The sequence below is a fragment of the Trichechus manatus genome, unplaced genomic scaffold, assembly GCF_000243295.1.
Source record: "Trichechus manatus latirostris isolate Lorelei unplaced genomic scaffold, TriManLat1.0 scaffold00007, whole genome shotgun sequence".
In the NCBI taxonomy this organism is placed as follows: domain Eukaryota; kingdom Metazoa; phylum Chordata; class Mammalia; order Sirenia; family Trichechidae; genus Trichechus; species Trichechus manatus.
The window spans coordinates 14,263,744-14,284,912 of NW_004443943.1; the positions used below are offsets into that span (position 1 = coordinate 14,263,744).

The following is a 21,169-nucleotide window of genomic DNA, read 5'->3' on the forward strand; positions in this document are numbered from 1 at the left end:
TAGCACAGTGCTGGCCCAGAGTAAAGTTCTCAGTAAATGTAATTAGTGTTACCCAATGTATAAAAATAAATGTGCCAACAATCCAGTTTAATGTGATTCAGCTCTTAGTTTCCTGAGAGCTGTAGTAAAATTGAAGGAAAGGCTCTCTCTCTCATTTTCTGATACACGAGAGCATACACAAGAGCTTCACAAGCCCATTTCCCCTTTCCCACAATTCGACATAAATTCTAAGAGGACTTTATCACCTAAATCTTTATTCAAATGAAATTGAATAACATAAGAACATGAAAACAATGTCTTCAAGGGTGACTTAGCGAAGATTGCCTGCTGACACATTCTTCATGTGGCCTTTTCTTTAATGATCCTCTGTCAAGGCCAAGAGCATGACTTTAAATTAAAGCGTAACTGAAAATATGGAAACTATTTGTTTTCTTTTTGCATATCATCCCTCCCACACACACAGGTCTTCTTTCCTCTCTGTCCTTCATCCCTGTCTTTCTCTTACTTTTTCCATCTTTGCTCTCTTTCCTCCCTCCTGTCTTCTCTGGCCGCCTTTCTCCCCGCCATTTCCTTTCTCATGCTCTGGTGCTGTCTTGATAGTGGTTTTGCATGAGGAATAGTCTTCAGAGTCAGAGATCTTTAGGAGTGCTAGTTTTCCAGGGTAATTCAGATTTTTCAGTTCTTAAGTCATTCTGGCAGGTTGCATGCGCTCTCCCTCATATAGAAATTGCAGCGTGTGTTCCCAATTATTTTACTCTGAAACCATGGTGAAAGGCACAACTCTGTTCTCATAGAAAGACTCTAAATACCTAAGAGTGTGTGACAGGTCTAAAGGCATCCTCAGCCTAGCTCAGGATGGCCCCTTGGCTTCATCTTTTGAGAGACCTTTTGAAAAAATCTTGAAGCCAAAAGAACAGAACGTGGGCTCTGTTGTCAAATGGTTGATGGGATACACAAGGGCAGCAGGCCTGCCAGTCCATAGGGGCTGCCTGTCCGCCTCTGCTCCAGCTGAGTGTTGCCATGAGGGGATATGAGACCACTATCTCCAGATCTTACGATCTTCCAAGAGAAGCCAGAGTCTGCATTCTTATGCAAAACTTTATAATTTTGATGTCTTTTTTTTTTTTTTAATTCTTACTTTAGATGAAGGTTTACAGAACAAGTAGTTTCTTACTAAACAGTTAGTACACATATTGTTTTATGACATTGGTTAACAACCCCACGATATGTCAACACTCTCCCCTTCTCCACCTTGGGTTCCTTATTACCAGCTTTCCCGTCCCCTCCTACCTTCTAGTCCTTGTCCCTGGACTGTTGTGCCCCATTAGTCTCATTTTGTTTTATGGGGCCATCTAATCTTTAGCTGAAGGGTGAACCTTGGGAGTGACTTCATTACTGAGCTAAAAGGTGTCCAGGGAGTAACTTTATAATTTTTAAAACACTGCAGGTACTCATTGCTTAGGACACACCAAGCTTCTATTAAGCATGATGGAAAAATTTGGAAATGGATAGTGGTGATGATCAAACAACATGATGAATGTAATTAATGTCACTGAATTGTACATATAAAAAATGTTGAAATGACAAATGTTTTGTTACATATATACTTAGCACACATGAAAAAAATTTTTAATTAAAAAAAAAAACAACAGCACTACAGGCAAAACAGAACTCACCGAGGACCATAGTTAGCCCCCAGGTTTCCCTATTTATGTTCCTTGTTTGCTTCAAAAGGCTATAATCCTAACAGGAGACAAATAGTTACTTCAGAATTTGAAAGAGATGCAAGGAATTGGCTTGTAGTTAATTATGGTTTTTCTAGATTTCAGTGGTTTTGATTTGGCTAACAAGGGATTGTTGTTGCTGGCTGCCGTCCAGTCAATTCTGTAGAACTGTTCCATGAGTCCCTGGTGGTGCAAATGTTAAGTACTTGACTACTAGTCAAAGGGTTAGTAGTTCGAATCCACCCAGTGGTGCCTTGGGAGACAGTCTTGGTGATCTGCTTCCAAAAGGTTATAGCCTTGAAAACCCTTTGTGGGGGGAGGGTTCTACTCTGCACACATGGGTTCCAACGATGGCAACGAACGACAACAACAACAAATAAAGGATTATTTACAGTTAACAAGTGCTGGATCAGGTCACAGTTTCTCGTCTTAAACAGTCAGGGATAATATCAGTCTGTCTTGCCTTTTCTGAACAGGTCTCTCCGGTGCGGGAAAAACAACAATAAGTTTTGCTCTGGAAGAGTACCTCGTCTCTCATGCCATCCCTTGTTACTCCCTGGATGGGGACAATGTCCGTCAAGGCCTGAACAAAAACCTCGGATTCTCTCCTGGGGACAGAGAAGAAAATATCCGCCGGATTGCCGAGGTGGCCAAGCTGTTTGCTGACGCTGGTCTGATCTGCATCACCAGCTTCATCTCTCCTTTCACAAAGGTAAAATGATTTGGCGCTACCCAGCACGCACAGCGTGAGTACTCTCAAACTGCCAGGAAAAGGAGGCAGGTGGAGGGAACCGTGCAAAGGAACCTTATACTTTCAATATCCCCCACTGTTTCTTCCTTTTCTCACTCGCTCCCTCATTTCCTCTATTTCATATTGGTTATACAAAACGAGTTCCTCATTTCCAGATGCCAGGGCATAAACATTTACACATTCACAATTATAAAGAGCATCTGGCCAGAGTTGAAAGGAATAAAAAGTTAAACAAGAACCACGCAACAGCTCCATGGTTTCAGATCTTTGTAGAAGCAGAATGTTTAGCTCTGGAAAGAAAAGAACAGTTCACAGCCGAAGTGTCAGGTTATGTGTGTTTTCATGGCGAAGTCACTAAGGTGGAGTGTCACTATTCTTTTAAAACAGGAACTTTCTGGGAGCTACAAGTAATACATTATACGCTTTGAACATGTTCCTCAAATACAATGCTCGGAGAGAGCTGTGTTTACAAAAGCAAGATTTCTCAACTTTCTCTGAAGGACGAGGATCCCACGGCCTCTACAGAGAAAAACCCCAAGTTTTGTCTTAAGGCTACTGAATACTAGAGCACACAGCAGTTTGTGTTGATGAATTTGCTGTGAGACGTCGTCTTACATTTTAAACATCTTTTTCCAGGATCGTGAGAATGCCCGAAAAATCCACGAATCAGCAGGACTGCCATTCTTTGAAATATTTGTAGATGCGCCTCTAAACATTTGCGAAAGCAGAGACGTGAAAGGCCTCTACAAACGGGCCCGAGCTGGGGAGATTAAAGGTATGAGAACCAGCTGACAGTGCCTTCACCAGTCACTTAGGCTACCGATTCTTCCTTCTTCTGTCCCCAGAAATCTGTTCGAAGTTTCAAATGGTATTTTTCAAAATTGCATAAAAATTTCAAAAGCTGTTTTCCAAAATTACTTATAGCATACACAGATTTTTATTGAATCATAATGCACTCAATACATCCATGGGCTTATTAAAATGTGGGTTCTTGTTTTTAAAGAACTGTCACCATCTCAGCCATAAGCAATAAAGTTCAGAGAACTGAAATGATGTGAGCGTGCATAGGGGCGTGTTTCAGAGTCTTTCCTTCTTGTCTTCCTTTTCAATTCTAATAGCTGTAGAGGGTTTGCACTTAGCTAACCAGATTTTCTTAGTAATGTGGGGGTTTTCCATACTGAAAATATAGCTGTGTATTTTCTTACCTTTGGCTAGAGGTCAAGGACAGTTGTTTGACCTTTTCTGTTATAATCTGAATTCTCAGTTTAACAGATGATTTCAACATGTGTTATGCTTTACTGGTTAAAAAGATTGTTCTGCCCCTTTGCTTTGGTGCATCCCTCAAAGCAGGATGGGTCATTAGCAGCACTACTGGAGCCACCCACAACAATTTGGCCAGGGTTCCTGCTCTTGCCACATGTACTCAAACTGGCACGGTCTGATCTGGAAATACGGCCTCACAATGTGCCCTCAGTGTTTCAGTCAGTGTGCAGACGATACAGGTTTCATCAAGTTGGACTAAAGGAGCCCTGGCACAAATAGTTAAGTGCTTGGCTGCTAACCGAACAGCTGGTGGTTCGAACCCACCCAGCCGCTTCATGGGAGGAAGACCTGATGATCTGCTTCTGTAAAGATTATAGCCAAGAAAACCCTATGGGGCAGTTCTACTCTGTCACATGGAGTCCGATTCGACTCGAAGGCACCCAACAACAAGTTGGACTAAGTGATCATCCTTGAATACATTATCTAAGACATCTACCCAACAAAAGAAACAATGCAAACTCTTTGTACATAAAATAAAAAATCTTCAATTAAAAAAAAAAAAAAAGGATTGTCCTGTCTGAGCACATGAGATTTTCACTCTTATTCCTTGCAGGGTTTACTGGTATTGATTCTGATTATGAGAAACCTGAAACTCCAGAGTGTGTGCTTAAAACCAGTGTGTCCTCAGTGAGTGACTGTATCCAGCAAGTGGTGGAACTTCTGCAGGAGCAGGTGGGTGGGGTTGTCTTTTTCTTTTTCTTTTTAAATTTAATAAAGTGATGATAGATAATCTATTTACTGAAGCATTCTTTTTAGAGTTTTCACTTCAAATTGTTACCATTTATAATTCATTTCAGAACATTGTACCGCACACTACAATCAAAGGCATCCATGAACTCTTTGTGCCGGAAAACAAACTTGACCAAGTTCGAGCTGAGGCTGAGACTCTCCCTTCATTATCAATTACTAAGGTAAAACGGTGCAGACTGGCCAAAAGAGAATTAAGCTATATATTGATCACTACAATCCATCTGGGAGTCCCTGGGTGGTGCAAACAGTTAATGCACTCGGCTACTAACCGAAAGGTTGGAAGTTTGAGTCCATCCAGAGGTGCCACAGAAGAAAGACGTGGTGATCTACTTCTAGAAAAATCAGCCACTGAAAACCTTAGGAAGCAGTTCTACTCTGACACACATGGGATCGCCATGAGTCAGAGTCAACTTGACGGTGACTGGTTTGGTTTGATTTTTACAATGCATTTACAAGTATCCTTAATAATAAAGAAGGTATCAATAAAGAAAACACAATGTCTATAAGGAAAACACTTCACTTTTGCCTTTTTTTTTTTTTTTAACCTCTTTTCCAATCAAATCCCTCACAAACAGTTGCCACAAGGGCAGCTGGTCAGTGCCATGTACAGAGGCAGACTGGGAAAGAAATTTCTGTATAATTGTACATAACTGTCATTACACCTTTGGTTATCCAAAGTGCAGGCATCAGGCAGTAATTATTTGTTGGCAGCAGCTGAGGATACAGTTTGTACAGAATGTGAGTGCTTCTGGGCAATTGAGAAGGAATTTGAAGTAAACGAAAAGTAACCCTGACCTAAAGAGATATGAATGCCTGAATCTTTTTCTACTTTGCAAATACTCACTCTTTCCTCATCAAGGAGAGTCCAGCCTGAGGAGAGGGAGAGACAGCCTTGTTGCATTGATTTTACTACCTTGAGTATGTGGGACCAACTGCCCCGTACACGCGCTGATCTTTTTATGGTTAGTGTTAGTTGGTCCATACAAGGTGAACAAGCCTTTGTTAGTATCTTTTCACTATCCATTAAAACCTTGGGGAGTTTTGTAAGAGGCAGAGCAAATAGGGAACCTGCTTCAGCTCTTGAAGACTCCATACTCTAATAAGTCATGGGATATTTATAAACAGAACCCCCTGACTCCGTAAAATAAATCCTGAGTGCCCCAGTGCTCCAGGCAAATGGGTAAACACATAATTATAATGGTCTACAAGGTATAGAAGAACTACAAATAATCTAGTGATTCATTCTCTTGGTTGTAGAGATGACAGGAAAGGCTTCAGAGCAGTGACCCATGAGCTGGGTTTTAAAGGATGAATAGGAGTTTGCAGGTGGGAAGAAAGATGGGTACAACACAGGCCTGTGTGAACAGGCCCCCAGGTAGGGAGTGGGAGCAGATAGCAGTCCTTACATGGGCCCCAGGGGTGAGAGCTTGCAGGGCTTTTTAGTATCATGCTAAAAATTTTGAACTTTTATCTTAAAGGCAATGCTTGACCAATTCAATCAAGTAACCAGTGTATTTGGTGAAAAGAATATACCCAAACCAGAATTTTTATGGGAAAAAAAAAAAAAAAACAATGAATTTTCCACTCAGTTGCAAGGGACAGATATAGCCTAAAGTATTCAAATAAATCATCTCAATTTGAAATCTTTTTATCACTCTCCCCTAGGAGGGTTTCAGACTCAAACCTATCTGGCCCTTGGATCATGAGTCAGCATAACATTTGGAACACTTAAAACACACAATGTTCTGCCTTTATTCTCTTATCAGCTGATTAAGAAAGGACTGCCCCGAGCCAGATGGCTGAGAAGCAGAACTTATGGAAATATTCACCTGCTTTTCCTGTTTTGCAGGTGGATCTCCAGTGGGTCCAAGTTTTGAGTGAAGGCTGGGCTACTCCCCTGAAAGGTTTTATGCGGGAGAGGGAATACTTGCAGGTTCTACACTTTGACACCCTGCTAGATGGTATGATTTCTTATGTTTCTTACTCTTTATTATTAAAGGAAAACAAATCTTTCCCAGAAGTCTGCACAGAAACAAGAAATGTTAATATATGGTACATAAATCTTATTGTGAAAATAGTGTGTCCAATTCTATTATACATAAGCTCCATTTTTAGGATTTTTGGTTATTCTCAAAGGATTATTGATTATTTAAAATCTAAGAAATGAAAAATGATGGTTTTTCTTGCATACAAAACCAAGAGACATTTAAGTCCGTTTTACCTCCGCCTGCCCTTTGCTGGCCCTGATGTTCATAAGATAGCAGACAGTTAGAAGCACTCTTGCTGGCCTTCAGGGACCATCCTGGGACAGCCAGGATTGGTGAGCTCAGCACACCCATGGTGCCTTCCACCCTCCAGGTACCTCTGTCAGAGATTATTATTGCAGCAACTGCTTCCTTCGGTGGATGCTGAAATGTCAGTATTCATGCCTATACATGAAATATATTAGGTTGGCTTCATCCACTAAGTTCTAACAGGGGTGCATTGAGGGAGCTTTCTAGGCACAAACTGAATGGCTTTTAGAGAACTGACCTGGTCGAGGTCGGAAGCATGTGTTATTCAGAAAACTTCCAGACCCTCCTATAATCATTTCCTTTCTAGAACTGCCTGAGGTTCTCAAATGGAACTTGTCTATTTCAAGACTTTGGGGACTGTCTGCTAAGGGGGTAGGGGTGGTAGTGGAGTCATACTGAATTTGTAATATTGAAAAGGGCTCCAACCTTTTAGGAAGAAAATCAGACGTTCTTTCTTGGAAAAGATGTTTCTGTTCTGGCTTTGTGCCTCTGCCTGGAAAATGGAGCATAAAGCCAGAATCAGAACTCAAAGACTGATAAAAATGGGCCCTCTTCCCATATTCCACTGCTGTAATTGATAATGTCCCACACCTTGAAACTTACATTTCTCAGATTAAATAGCATTCCAAAAAGACTCTTGGTTTACTCATAGCTTGCTTAACAATAGTAATAACTCATATCTATACAGTACTTCCCTGTGTGTACAGCATCGTCTCAGGCATTACTCATTTGATCTTCACAAATGTATGTATGCATGTATTCCATGTATGTAGGTATTCTGGAATACATACGTATTCCAGAGCATTTTGTTTCTATACCTTCTCCCAAAGCCTGGTTTGGAAACCATCTGACAGTGGTCATAACATCACATGTTTACAAGGGACAACTTCTTGCTGAAGCTGGAGGGCTATTGACATAATTACTTAAAAACTAATAATCATCTGAATGATGTTTTTGGGTTGTATTGAACAATAGTCAAAAACATTCTGATTTCACCAGCTTTTTGCTGTCATAGATCCTGTATTTTTAAAACTAGTAGTAGCAAAGAGCTCAATATATTTGTATATGCATATAGTTTCATAATAGGAATTTGTTCCATGACATTGTTGCTTTAAGATTATTTTGGTGGAGAGCTGAAAACATGTTTCTTAATTGTGTTTGTATTTCTCTAGGCATGGTCCTTCCTGGTACGTACTTTAACAACTTTCCAAGTAGTTATATTATTATAATTAGATATGTCACATTAATTAGAAATGGTTAAGAGTGTAACTAAAAACAATCTAAATTAACCCCCTGGAATTGGTATCAGTTCATGATCCAACCAGTTAGAATACTACATTTTTCTGTTGATTGGATTCCAAATAGCGGGAAATATCTGGATCAGATGCAGCTGTTGTTTATAATGTTGTATTTGGCTGACAAACGTAAACTTGCTTCTGAATTACTGTGCACATTTTGCTCCTGAGGTTTTCTAAACTTATAATCCTCTCCACTAACTACTTCCACTGAGTTGTGGTCCTTTTCACAAATCTGGAATTTTTTTTTCTCTGTCGAGTTTATAATTGGCATAGTAGATAAGTGCTAACCATAAAGGTCGGCAGTTCGAGTCCACCAGGTGCTCCTTGGAAATTCTATGTGGCAGTTCTACTCTGTCCTATTGGGTCGCTATGAGTTGGAGGTGACTCAACAGCAATGGATTTATCGAGTTTATAAAACATTTTTAATTGATTAAACATAAATCAATTTTAGATGGAGTTTAAAGTGGATGCACCTGGTGGGATTGTGCATGATTGTACTTCATTTGTTTGCAGTGTGTGATTATGCATGAATTTAATTTCAAGCTATCATAATCGATAGTTAAAGAACTGGGAATAAATGCATATTTGCTGTGACTGTAAAATTATGCATTGTACTAGGATGAAAAGGTAAAGTTCTGAAGATAGCATTAATCTTTGGTATTGTTTTCATTATTATTTTCCCTTGATTAAAAAGCTAGTTAAGCAATAAAAAGTAGTTTATTTTTTGCATAGTCACAGTTCCAGACAACAGATAAGCAGATCAACAAGGCTAAAACAAAAAGCTTGAAAATTATTTAAAACAAAAGCAAATGTATTTAACTGAACAGGAAGTTATCTGTTGAACTTACCATGGCTAAAACAACACAATACCGTACTCTTTTCCAAAGTGAGATATGCCACAATAAAATAACCAAGGTGGTTCCCACGAGAGCAGAAGCAGAAAACCTGATGCCCAAATCAGTAGTTAAAGCCTTGAAGGTTTCAAGGCTGAATTAACTGGTTGGATAAGTTTGTGTACTAGAAGGGTTGATGAAGATGATAGGGAACCACCATAAATCTGTTTCTCCCTGTGTGGAGTTACAGCTATAGGTGTATAAGGTCAGCTGGCATTAGGACTCGGTAGAACGCCTTTTCATAACATCTCACAGATTAGCTCCTTTATTGTAACGACCTGTCAGGCAGGGAGTGTAGTTTCCTCATTTTAGATTTTCACTCAAGGCCAAGATGAAGGTGGATCACAGACTACACTGGGCAAGACCCTAGTGGACCGAAGGAGTCGATTGCAACAGGAAAGTGAAGTATTCCTTGGATTGCAACCTGGAATAATGGATGAATGACAGCACTGCAGGCATGCTGCAGGCAGGGCTAGGCTTCCTCCAGCACCTCGCCCCGTGTTTTGCTTTGCATTTTGTTTTACTTTATTTTGGTCAAGTCACTCTTCATAAGTGGCATCAAATAGCGTGTTCTTTCTTTCAGCAGTGTGGTCAGTAAGCAGTCCACAGAAAGCATGATTTCTAATTAGAACATCAGCATCCATGAAGGTGCTAGTCTTTGTTAGCCTCTCTCCCTTTTCCTCAGTTAGACTATGGAGTGGATTTGATTATCTTTAATCATAAACCAAGGAGCCCTGGTGGTGCAGTGGTTAAGCTCTTGGCTACTAACTGATGAAAGGTTGGCAATTTGGATCCACCCAGCGGCTCCATGGGAGAGAAGCCCTGGTGATCTGCTCCTGTAAAGATTACACCCCAGAAAATCCTATGGAGCAGTTCTATTCTGTCACATGGGGTTGCTATGAGTCGGAATGGACTCAACAGTACCCAACAGCAACAGTCATCTTGTTGTTGTGTGCTGTCAGGTTGATTGTGACTCATAGCAACCCTATAGGACTGAGTACAACTGCCCCATAGGGCTTCCAAGGCTGTCATCTGTGTGGAAGCAAACAAACATTAGGAAAGACTAGTTGTTTTTGGTCCTATTGGTAAATGTTAATTGTCTCATTCTTTTCCCCTCACTATGTTGGTGCGTATAGACAGAGCCTAAACAGAGAATAAGAGACTTGCCCAACATTGTTCAAAGGTTGATTTTCAAGAAAGACTAGAAGTTTTTGTTTTGGTTTATTTTACCAAACTTTATTTTGTTGAATTGGATTTTTAAAGACTTTAAGATCCCTAGTGCATTGAAGTCAGAATCAAGCTTTAAAAAGGGAACCTAGAAGAGAAACACCTCCTAGTCCCCAAAGAACTAAGCCCACTTTTCACAACTGCCCCATCTCCTGCACTGAGAAGCCCCTCAAGGACTTCTCATCCCATACTTCAGAGAAACTGGTGCAGCCTACAAACTATGTTAGGTTTAGGTCTTATGCCTTTTGTAGGAAATGTTTGGAAGGGGCATTGTCCACATTTGAGTCATTCTTAAAGGATGGTGTACCTTGTATCCTGTGTTCATGCATCATGTGGCTCCTTCCACAGATGGAGTGATCAACATGAGCATTCCCATCATACTGCCTGTCTCCATGGATGATAAAAAACGCCTGGAAGGGTGCAGCGAGTTTGCGCTGGTGTACGGTGGACAGAGGGTGGCTATCTTACAAGATCCTGAATTCTATGAACATAGAAAAGAGGAACGTTGCTCTCGTGTGTGGGGGACAGCATGTGATAAACACCCCCATATCAAAGTAAGTTGCAAAACCTTTGGGAGGATTTCTTGGATTCTGTTGAGGGTTGCTTTGTGTCCTAAGATGTGGTCTATTCTGGAGAACATTCCATGTGCGTTGGAAAAGAATGTATGCTTTGCTGCTGTTGGGGGGAGTGTTCCATACATGTCTATGAGGTCAAGTTGGTTGATTGTGGCCTTTAGATCTTCTGTATCTTTGTTGAGTTTCTTTCTAGATGTTCTGTCCTTTACTGAGAGTTGTGTGTTGAAGTCTCTTACTATTATTGTGGTACTGTCATTTCTCTTTTCAGTGCTGTTAGAATTTATGTATTTTGGAGCCCTGTCATTGGTTCCGTAGATGTTTATTATGGTTATGTCCTCATGGTGGATTGTCCCTTTAGTCATTATATAATGTCCTTCCTTGTCTTTTATGGTGGATTTTGTTGTAAAGTCTATTTTATCAGAGATTAGGATTGCTACTCTTGCTCTTTTTTGGCTGCTGTTTGCTTGATATGTTTTTTCCCATCCTTTGATTTTTAATATATTTGTGTCTTTGTTTCTAACGTGTGTCTCTTGTAGACAGCATATTGATGGGTCCTGTTTTTTTAATCCATTCTGTCACTCATTCTCTCTTTATAGATGCATTTAAGCCATTTACGTTCAGTGTGATTATTGATTGGTAAGAGTTTATTGCTGTCATTTTGTAGTGTTTTTTTTGTGGCGCTGATGTTTTCTTTGTTCCTCTTATTTTTCTGTGCTGAATTCCTTTTGTTTGTGGATTTTTTTTTTCTTTTTTGTAGACTTTATGTTTTTCTTCTTTATTTTGATGAGTAGGTTTGTTAACTTTCTTTGTGGTTACCATGGAATTTACCCCATCTTCCTAAGTTTAAATCAGTCTTTTATTACTTGATATAGCCTTGACTTCTCCATTTGAAAGTTCTATACCTATATCATTTATTCCCTCTTTTATTGTTCCGATGTTGTTCTCATTTACAGATGACCTCTCTGGTTCCCTGTTGTAAATCTTTTAGTTTTGTTTTATCCTTGAGAGTTCATTACCTAGATTGGTATCTGGCTGATGCTGTCCTGTGTCCTAGATTCTGGTTGTTGTCTCATGTCATCGGTTCTCTAACTGAAGGACTCCCTTTATAATTCTTGTAAGTCTGGTTTGGTTTTTACATATTCCCTTAAATTCTGTTTATTTAGAAATGTCCTCATTTCCCCATCATATTTGAGCAAGAGTTTTGCAGGATATGTTATTCTTGGTTGGCAGTTTTTTTTTTCTTTCAAGATTTTATATATGTCATCCCATTGTCTTCTTGCCTGCATGGTATCTGCCAAGTAATCAGAGCTTACTCTTAATTGTTTCCCCTTTGTATGTGAACTTTTGTTTTTCTTGAGCTGCTCTCAGGATTCTTTCTTTGTCTTTGGTTTTAGCAAGTGTGATTATGATGTGTCTTGGTGATTTTTTGGGGGGGGTCTATCCTATACGGGGTTCGTTGAGGTTCTTGGATGGTCAGCTTTTCATAATTCATGATACCAGGGAAGTTTTCTCTCAGCAAATCTTCAGTAATCCTCTCTGTGTTGTTTTCTCCCCTTGTTCTAAAACTCCGGTCACACAAATATTTTTGCTCTTGATTGTATTTCACATCATTCTCAGGGTTTCTTCATTTTTCTTCATTCTTTTCTCTGATTTTTCCTCAAACAAAATGGTATCAAAGGATTTGTCTTCAATTTTGCTGATCCTGTCTCCCATTGTTTGAAATTTGCTCCTAAAAACTTCTATGATACTGTCTGTTTCTGAAATCTTGTTGTTTATCTTTTGAATTTCTAATTGCTGTTTTTGTATGATTTCTAGTTGTTTGTTTATTTTGACATTTTGTTCCTGTATTATTTTCCTGAATTCTTCCATTGCTTTGTCTGTGTTTTCCCTGATTTTGTCTGTATTTCCATGATTTTGTCTACTTTTTCCTTATTTTTATCTGCCTTTTCCTTCATCTCTCGGAGAACCCTGAATATTACAGTTTTGAATTCCCTGTCAGGTAGTTCCCGTGCCTCTTCTTCTAGCAGAAGATCATCTGGTGTTTTATTTTGGTCAGTTTCTTGAGCCATCCTGCCCGGTTTTTTTATATGTTTTGGTATTGTCTGCTGTCTCTGGGACATTCAGGAATAATTTTTTTCATTTATTGACTGTAGATTTGTTTGTTTCACCCTGCTTTTTTGTTTTATTTGTTTATGTTTGGGCAGGCGGGCTGGGTGCGTTTTGTTGCTTGCTCACCTGTGGGCATGATACTTCTCACCAACTTGTCCAGGTGGGCAGGGCTGGTCACTCAGCTATGGTGCAGCAGGGCAGGTCCAGTGGGAGTGGAGGGGCAGGTATGGGTAGTTTGAAGCATGAACTGGGGCTGACAGGATGGGGCCAGAGGGCAGCGCAGGGTGGGGTCCAGGGGACCGTGTCAGTGCCACTTGAGGGCATGGAGCTTGGCACATGGCGCAGATAGGTGGGAGGGAAGGGAGAGGATGTGATGTGCAGAGCTAAGTGGGTGAGTGAAAGAAGAGAAAGAAACAAACGCAAAAAAAAGAAAAGGAAAAAAGAAAAAAAAAGTAAATAAAATGATGGTGTGGCAGGGTTTGGTGGGTGGGAGTGGGGCAGACCCAGCAAGGCCATGTGCCGATGGCTCTCTAGCTGAGCAGTGTGGCTTGGCCTGTCGAGAAGGGGCATGGGTGGCACATGGGGCTAGGTGGGCAGGAGAAAGGAAAGGAAAGAGAGGAAAGAAAGAGAAGAAACCAACTATCCAACAAACAAAAATAAAACAACAACAATAAATAAATATGGTGGTGAGGGAGCTGGCCGTTGGGAGTGGGGCAGAACTGAGGTAGTGGCAAGCTGATGTCTCTCTTGCCGAATGGATGGCATGGCATGGCCCATCAGGAAGGGGCGGAGGCAGCGCAGAGCCTAGGTGGGAGGGAGAAGGAAAAGGGAGAAGGTGGAAGATAACGAAAAATTAAAAATATGGTGCTGAGGGAACCAGCCTGTGGGGGTGGCACAGACCTGGGGAGGCTCGGTGCCAGAGGCTCTCCAGCCAAGCAGTACATCACAGCCTGCCAAGAAAGGGAGGGTGGTGCACAGGGCTAAGTGAAAGAGAGAAAGGAAGGGAAGGAAGGGAGAGAGAGAGAAGAAACAACAACAACAAAAAAAGAAAACAAAACAAAAATAAACAACAAATAAATAAAATGTTGCTAAGGGAGCCAGTCAGTGACATCGGCGCAGACCCAAGGAGGCCTCGTGCCAGTGACTCTCCAGCCGAGCGGTGCAGCATGGCCCCTTGAGAAGGGGCGGAGGCAGTGCACAGGGCTAGGTGGGTAGGAGAAAGAGAGAGAAGAAACAGGGAAAAAAAAAAAAAAAAGAACAAAGCAAACAAACCAAAAAACATGGCACTGAGCAAGCTAGTTGGTGGGGTAGTGCAGACTCGGGGAGGCCATGTGCTGGTGGCCCCCCAGCCAAGCGGTGCAGCAACGCTTGTTGAGAAGGGGCAGGATGGCACACAGGACAAGGTGGACAGGAGAAAGGAAAAGAAGGAAGGGAGAGAGAGAGAAGAAACTGGAAAAGAAAAGAATCTTTTAAAAAGGCACTGAGGGAGCATTTGGAGGGCTGCGGAAGGGTTTTCTCCATCCATTTCAACTAAGGACAAAAATAATTATTTTTACTTCCTTCATCAAGGACTTAGAGTAACTAGGACTAGATGGAAAAATGCATTTCTAAGGGAGGTTTTGCAGGCTTTGCCTTGGGAAATCTTTTTAGAAAGGGGCAAAGAAATGTCTTTCTGCTTGAGGACTGGTCTAAATGATCTCAAGTCCTCTGATTCTGTAATGGCTGATCCCCTAGTTAAATGGAGACAACTGGACCAAGTAGATAACTGAGCCTAGCAACACGTGTATAGGACCCAAATTATAAATCTGACTCACAGAAGAAGTAGCCATGCACACAAACAAAGCCACACTTTGCAACCTTATACATCTTGGAAATACACAAGGACAATCTGTCTCTTTGTACAGAATGGGCCCAACCACTAGAAAGAGAACTCAAAGTTCATAGCCAGTTAAGGGTCAATGACATCCTTTCTGTAAACAGAAATCATCACAGATAGTGACAGAGTTTCCAAAGGGAACATACCAGATCTTTTTTGGTGAAATTATTACTATTTTTTGATTGTTGTAAAAATTTCAGTGAACATCTTTAAAATGAAAAGAGTATTCATCTGATTAGGCACATCTAGGGTCTGCCTAAAGGCAAAATAGACTAAAACTCTTCAGATTGCTTATAACTTCTAATTGTTGTTGGTGTGTGTGTAGAGGGGGTATTATGAAATTGCTGGGTGTGGTTCCTTTCCCATAAAGGAAAATATATTGTATTGAATGCAAAAGCCATTCCGCATTCAGGATTAGAGTGTTAGGGTGGGAAGGACAAGGCATGAAATAAAGAAAGGCATATACTACTCATTTGACTTGTCAAATTCCCCAGCTGGAGTATCTATCAGAAAGTTCATGGGAATAGTGAGCTTTCTGAGGCCCAGGAGACTAAACAGCTGTATGATCCAACAGGGCACATCCTCTCTCTGGGCCGCAATTACTTCATTTACGAAAGGAGGTTGTTGTTCACTGCCATCAAGTTGCCCCTAGTCATGGCAACCCCATACACAACTGAATAAAATGCTGCCCAGTTGGTTGCAGATCAGACCATTGTGATCCCTAGGGTTTTCATTGGCTGATTTTTGGAAGTGGATCACCAGGCCTTTCTCCCTAGTCCATCTTAGTCTGGAAGCTCCACTGAAACCTATTCAGCATCATAGCAACACACAAGCCTCCAATGAAAGACGGGTGGTGGCTGTGCGCAAGGCATATTCAGGGGCAAATTAAGCGGTAAGCAAGGTACACATTGGCTTACATTAAGCAAGGTATGCACAGGCTTACTTGTGTTTACTTACTAATCTGTAGTGTACAATTTCACATGGGTTTTACCACATTGTTCATGTGGTGAAAAACAAGTGAAATTGTTCACTACAGACTAGTAAGTATGCACAAGTAAGCAAGTGCATACCTTGCGTGTTGGGTAATCTGGCCCCAGGTGCACTGGACGGGAATCGAACTTGGGTCTTTGGCATAGGAGGCAAGAATTCTACCAGGGAACCACCAGTGCCTCATATACAAAGGAAGTGGCCACACTCAAAATAACCCCAAGGTGTCTTCCAGCCCTGTGACCCTGCAAATTGGGTATTTGAGTAAACCTCATCAGAAATTTTTGGCAAAGTTGTGTTTTGTTTTTTCAGTTGTTAAATGTTCCAGTATAGGAAGGACCTTTTTGAGGCCTCTGTTGGTGGCCTCTGGGCCCTGTTTATCTGAGCATAAGAGGCCAATGGGCAAGCAAAGCCGTTTTCACGTTTATTGGACACAGCTATTCATCCTGCAGATAATCATCTTTAATCGTAAGACACATCCATATCAAAGTCATCTGAAAAGTTTTCCTCAAAGAGGCCATCAGACAGTCTTTAAATTGCTAGACACAGAGATGTTTGAGGAATATCGTGTTCTGGGCGTAATTATGCCTTTGTTTCATCCCTTTCTTGGTAGTAATCATGCATGTTTGGGATCTTATCTTTACCCAGTGGCCCAAAGAATAGTGACATTTCATTCCACCAGGTCAGATAGTCCCAGTCTTGTGTCTAGATCCACATAACACATGACCAGCACTAAAACAAACCAAAAAAACGAGGAAGCTCTTAAGTGATTATTTCTTTTCATCTTGTCTTGCAATGTGTGTTAGCAGTTGGAACTTAGCATTTCTTAGAAGCCAGGAAGAGCAGTGGCATGATTTGTGGCCTTGACAATGTTGCCAGTGACTGGACCATTAGGTCATTAGAGAAACTCTGTAAACATTCTTAATGAGCTGATGGTGAGCAGTGAGCCATGGATAAACCAGAAGGCTGCTTGCCATGTATGCACTACATTTGGATTATTGGAGGTTCATTTACTAGATGCACGAAACATGGGTTTTATTGGGAAAGAAACTCTTTTCACTGCCCCCCACCCCTCTTTAAGCACCTTGGAAACTCACAGTAATCCTTGAAAGTGGATTTTTTTTAGAACCTCAAGCCTTCTAAAATAAACCATGGGCCTTCTTGTATTTCCATTTGTGGCACTGGGCATGACATTTGCTGGAAAGTAGTGAGAGTCACCAAGGAAATGGTCAGCCTCTGTTACATAGCTCCTGCCTGAAGTGACCCACCCCAGTCCTCTCTCTACAGTAACTAATTGGAACCATGTGACCTGATTTCAGATTAAATTATGAGGAGGAGCAGGTGAAACTTGTAAAAATAATGCTTGGAGAAGCCTGGTTGCCTTTCATCCATGGCTCTCTCAAAGCTTCTCCAAATAGTAATTATTTCTCAGAATACTCTTGTGAAGTAGCTAAGAATCATTATTGCCATTTTACAGATGCAGAATTGCCATTTTACAGAGTATGACTTGCCAATGAAGAAGGATGGGAGTTTCAAGGGATAAGTTTTCTTATTCCTTGGCTCCATAGTGAAGGCTAGATGGCCTGTTAGTCAGTTGGATCACCTGGGGGGCTTTAAAAAATATTGATAACTGGATCCCACCCCAACAGATTCTGATTTAATTTGTTTGGGGTGGGCCTGGGTATTGGGGATTTCAAAACTACCCAGTGATGCTGCTAACGTGCTGCTAAGGCTGAGAACCATTGCTTAGATGATTATTTGGAGTATATCCAGCTGTTTCCTGTAAGGCTCCACCTGGATATATCCTGCGAGCTCCTCAAATTCAACATACCCAGCCTCTCCCCTGACCTCTTCTAGCTTCACCATCCAGCAGTGCCCCATGTCTAAAACTTAGATGCCATTCTTGCTTTTTTCTTCCCTTTCATTCATTCAATCACCAAGTCCTCACAATTCTGCCTTCTAGGTATCGCTTGAATTTGTTCACTTCTTTTCTAATCTAATTTATCCTGGATGAGGCCGTTTCACCTGTTTTCTGTCTCTAGCCTTACTCTTCTCCAAATTCTCCATTCTGCAGTCAGAGTGATCTGTTCAATCTTTATTCAGGAACCTTTGTAAAGATGTGGCTTCATCTTACCTCTACTCACTCACCACCATCACCCAATATATTCTGTCCTCCAGTCTTTCTGAGCTGGCCTTGTATCATGCTCTCTTATGTTCACACATGCTAGTTCCTCAACCTAGGACACTGTTCCTTCCACCTCTGCCTCCTCACTTTAGTTACTCCTTTATCTTCTTGAAGAAGTCAGCCCTTCCTCCACGCACTGTAAGCCTGGCTGAGTGCCCTTCTTTGTACTCCCAGCTCACTTTGTGCTTGTCCTACTTATCACGACTTCCTATGGTATCATGGTATCATTACCCATTTACTCTTCTGTCAAACCACTTAGACTACCAACCATGAGATCGAGGACCACATTTGTCTTGTTTCCCATCCAGTCTCCAGCACCAAGCCCAGGGTTGGGCCATAATAAATGCTGACAGTGGAGGATAGATGAAAGATCTTGTCAAGGTAATGCTGAAACGTCAGCATGAAGACCACTGCTTAGAGGCAGCAGGTGCAGTGGGAAGAAGCCTCTGGTTTTGAGGAGCCCTAGATTTGGGTCCTGGCTTTGGTAAGGCAGCTGTGTGCACTTGAACTCTGCCACCTCACCTGTGTAAGGCTGCCTTCTCATCTGACAGTGAGGGCATTTAGTCCACATGATCTCCAGGGTTCCTTACAGCTCCAGAATCCTGTGACAATGACAGATATCACATAAAGGAAACTATATTCTCCACTTGGATCACAATGTTTTTCTTCTTCTTAATTCTGTTCTCTGAACCATTTCATCACTACCTTCTTGTCCTGAGCACACCATTTCTTATCTTCCTTCTGGTTCTTTCCCTTTACTTCTCTCCCTTTCTTCATCTGACCTTTGCACCTACCTACTCTCAGCTGCTCCTCTTTTCCTAATTTACACATTCCCTCTTCCTCTCCAAGTTGTTTCTTTCAAATCTTCCTCTCCTTGCCCTCTTTGAGCCTATTCACCGTAGCTTTTTCAGTCGTCATCCTGGTGTTTGAGCTTATCCTCTCTTTCTTTCTGGAATTCTGTTGTCTGTGATTCCAAGCCCAATCTCCCTTTCTCTTACCTCACTAGATTCCCTCAAAGCCGGCTCCTTGTTCCTCTGAGTGTGTCCAATTCTGCCAACTCTCTAGCTGTGGCTCCTCTCCTGCCTTTGATGAAAGTCTTGCAAGGGGGTAGGGACTTCTAGGCTACAAAGGCCTGGTAAACTAGGCAGAGACACAGGACACCCTTCCTGATAGCTGGACCACAGCTGAGGGATGGAGGAGATGCCAAAAGCAGTTTCAGCGTTGCTCTTCAAACAGGTACATTTTTAGGCTAAGTGGTAAACCAAGTTGGTTCAATGAGCCTTCACCAATCAATAGAACAATACAGGGTAGACCCCTAGTGTCCAAAATGAGTTACTGCACTCCTGGGAATTATGCAGTTTTACTCTTTCAAAGGAAACCCTGGTGGCGTAGTGGTTGAGAGCTACCGCTGCTAACCAAAAGGTAGGCAGCTGAGTCAGAATTGATTTGATGGCAATGGGTTTGCTTTGGTTTTTTGGATTCTTTCCAAATTTTATCTGTCTTCTAAGTAAAACAGAGCCCTGGTGGTGCAAATGTTTAAGCGCTCAGCTGCTAACTGAAAGGTTGACGGTTTGAACCCACCCAGTGGCTCCACAAAAGAAAGACCTGGTGATCTGCTTCCATAAAGACGAAAGCCAAGAAAACCCTATGCGGCAGTTCTACTCTGTCACATGGGGTTGCTATGAGTTAGAAGTGACTCGAAGGCACCCAAAAACATGACAATTTGAAGCAAAGCGGAGTAAGCAAATGTAAAGGTATGGGTATTTGATAATATTCTTGTTCAGTTATTTGCCTGAGCACAGGTCTTAGAGACGGAGCCCCGACAACACAACCAAGTCACTTTCACAGTCAACCTCAGCACTACTGATATTTTAGACCAGACGATCTTTGTTGTAGGGAACTGTCCTGTACATTGTAGGATGTTTAGAATCTTCAACAAGAAGCCAAGATTGATCCAGAAGAAACAAAAATGTTCAAACTAGATAGAAATAAATTATTAATCATTACCAACTTTATTAATGTTCATTCTAGATGGTGAGGGAAAGTGGTGATTGGCTGGTTGGTGGAGACCTTCAAGTGCTGGAGAAAATAAGGTGGAATGATGGGCTGGACCAGTACCGCCTGACGCCTGTTGAACTCAAACAGAAATGTAAAGAAATGAATGCTGGTATGTACGCTGGCTCTGGTGCATTTGTTAACACTCCTTACCACCCTCAGAACACTTCTAAAATATGCTTGCTGATTAAAGAATTAAGGATATCAGGAACCAACATTTTTGTACTTAAACTGGAAACATCTTCTATTTGATACGTCTGTTGATATGGAAACAGTTTTTTTTTAAGTTGTACTACACCCATATATTAAATACTATGCAGCAGTTAATACACCCATGTATTAAAAATAGGCACTGACACAGAAAGATGCCCAAGGTGTATTTACTAAGTGCACATGCAAGTTGCAGAATATGCATAGCATAATCCTGTTTTGGGAAACATAATAAAATATAATAATAAAATTTTAAATCCCAACCTACTTTTATGTGTAGAAGCAGAAGACGATGGCAGTGTGTGCACCAAATTGCAGATGGCAGGGGCTACCTCATGCGGATGGAGTTGGACCAAGGGCAAGGGAAGATTTTCACCTTTTACTCCATACGTTTTGAAAGAGAGAAAGAAAAATAACAATAGGATTATGGATGGCTTTTATTTCTATTTTGGACTTTTCTGTATTTTCCATAATGAATATATACTAATTACATTTCATAAACAGAAAAGGAATTTAAGGCTTTCAGAAGTCCATCACTAAGTTGAGTACTTTTGAAGACTTTTTTAAAGTGAGAGTGAAGTATTTTTTTTTTTTTACATCTGTGTACTGTTAAAGCCTTGCACAGACCCCAGAAAATGTTCCTTCTCTTTATTCCCCGACCTGGGACATAAGTCTGGAGCCAGACGCAAGAGGACTAATAACGCTGACCCTTGCCTCAGCCTTCTTTTGCAGGAAAGGTCCTGGCAACGAACGTTCGCATTTCTGAGTCAGGCTCCCCCTTTAGGGCTTCCTCCCTCTGAGTTCTAGAAGTCTGGCTTTGGTTGGTGCCTTTGGATTAGCACTTCTAATGCCCAAGGTGTATTCTTCAGTTGACAGTCAAAAGCAAGTGGATTTAATGAATACACTAACCAA

At 41.3% G+C, this 21,169-nt stretch overlaps 1 protein-coding gene and 1 pseudogene across 2 annotated transcripts in view; both read left to right on the forward strand.

Annotated features, from left to right (window-relative positions):
• PAPSS2 (3'-phosphoadenosine 5'-phosphosulfate synthase 2) overlaps window positions 1-21,169 on the forward strand; it is a 95,735-nt gene that overhangs the window by 69,965 nt on the left and 4,601 nt on the right. The window contains exons 3-10 of one of the 2 annotated variants that reach the window (XM_023739702.1): window positions 2,201-2,436; window positions 3,112-3,250; window positions 4,352-4,470; window positions 4,596-4,709; window positions 6,398-6,509; window positions 8,015-8,029; window positions 10,609-10,814; window positions 20,024-20,159. In XM_023739702.1, the coding sequence (XP_023595470.1) occupies window positions 2,201-2,436; window positions 3,112-3,250; window positions 4,352-4,470; window positions 4,596-4,709; window positions 6,398-6,509; window positions 8,015-8,029; window positions 10,609-10,814; window positions 20,024-20,159 (1,077 nt within the window). The remainder of the gene's footprint in view (window positions 1-2,200; window positions 2,437-3,111; window positions 3,251-4,351; window positions 4,471-4,595; window positions 4,710-6,397; window positions 6,510-8,014; window positions 8,030-10,608; window positions 10,815-20,023; window positions 20,160-21,169) is intronic. The other variant, XM_023739706.1, reaches the window with a different exon arrangement.
• Window positions 3,827-4,303, forward strand: LOC111822190 (40S ribosomal protein S29 pseudogene; annotated as a pseudogene).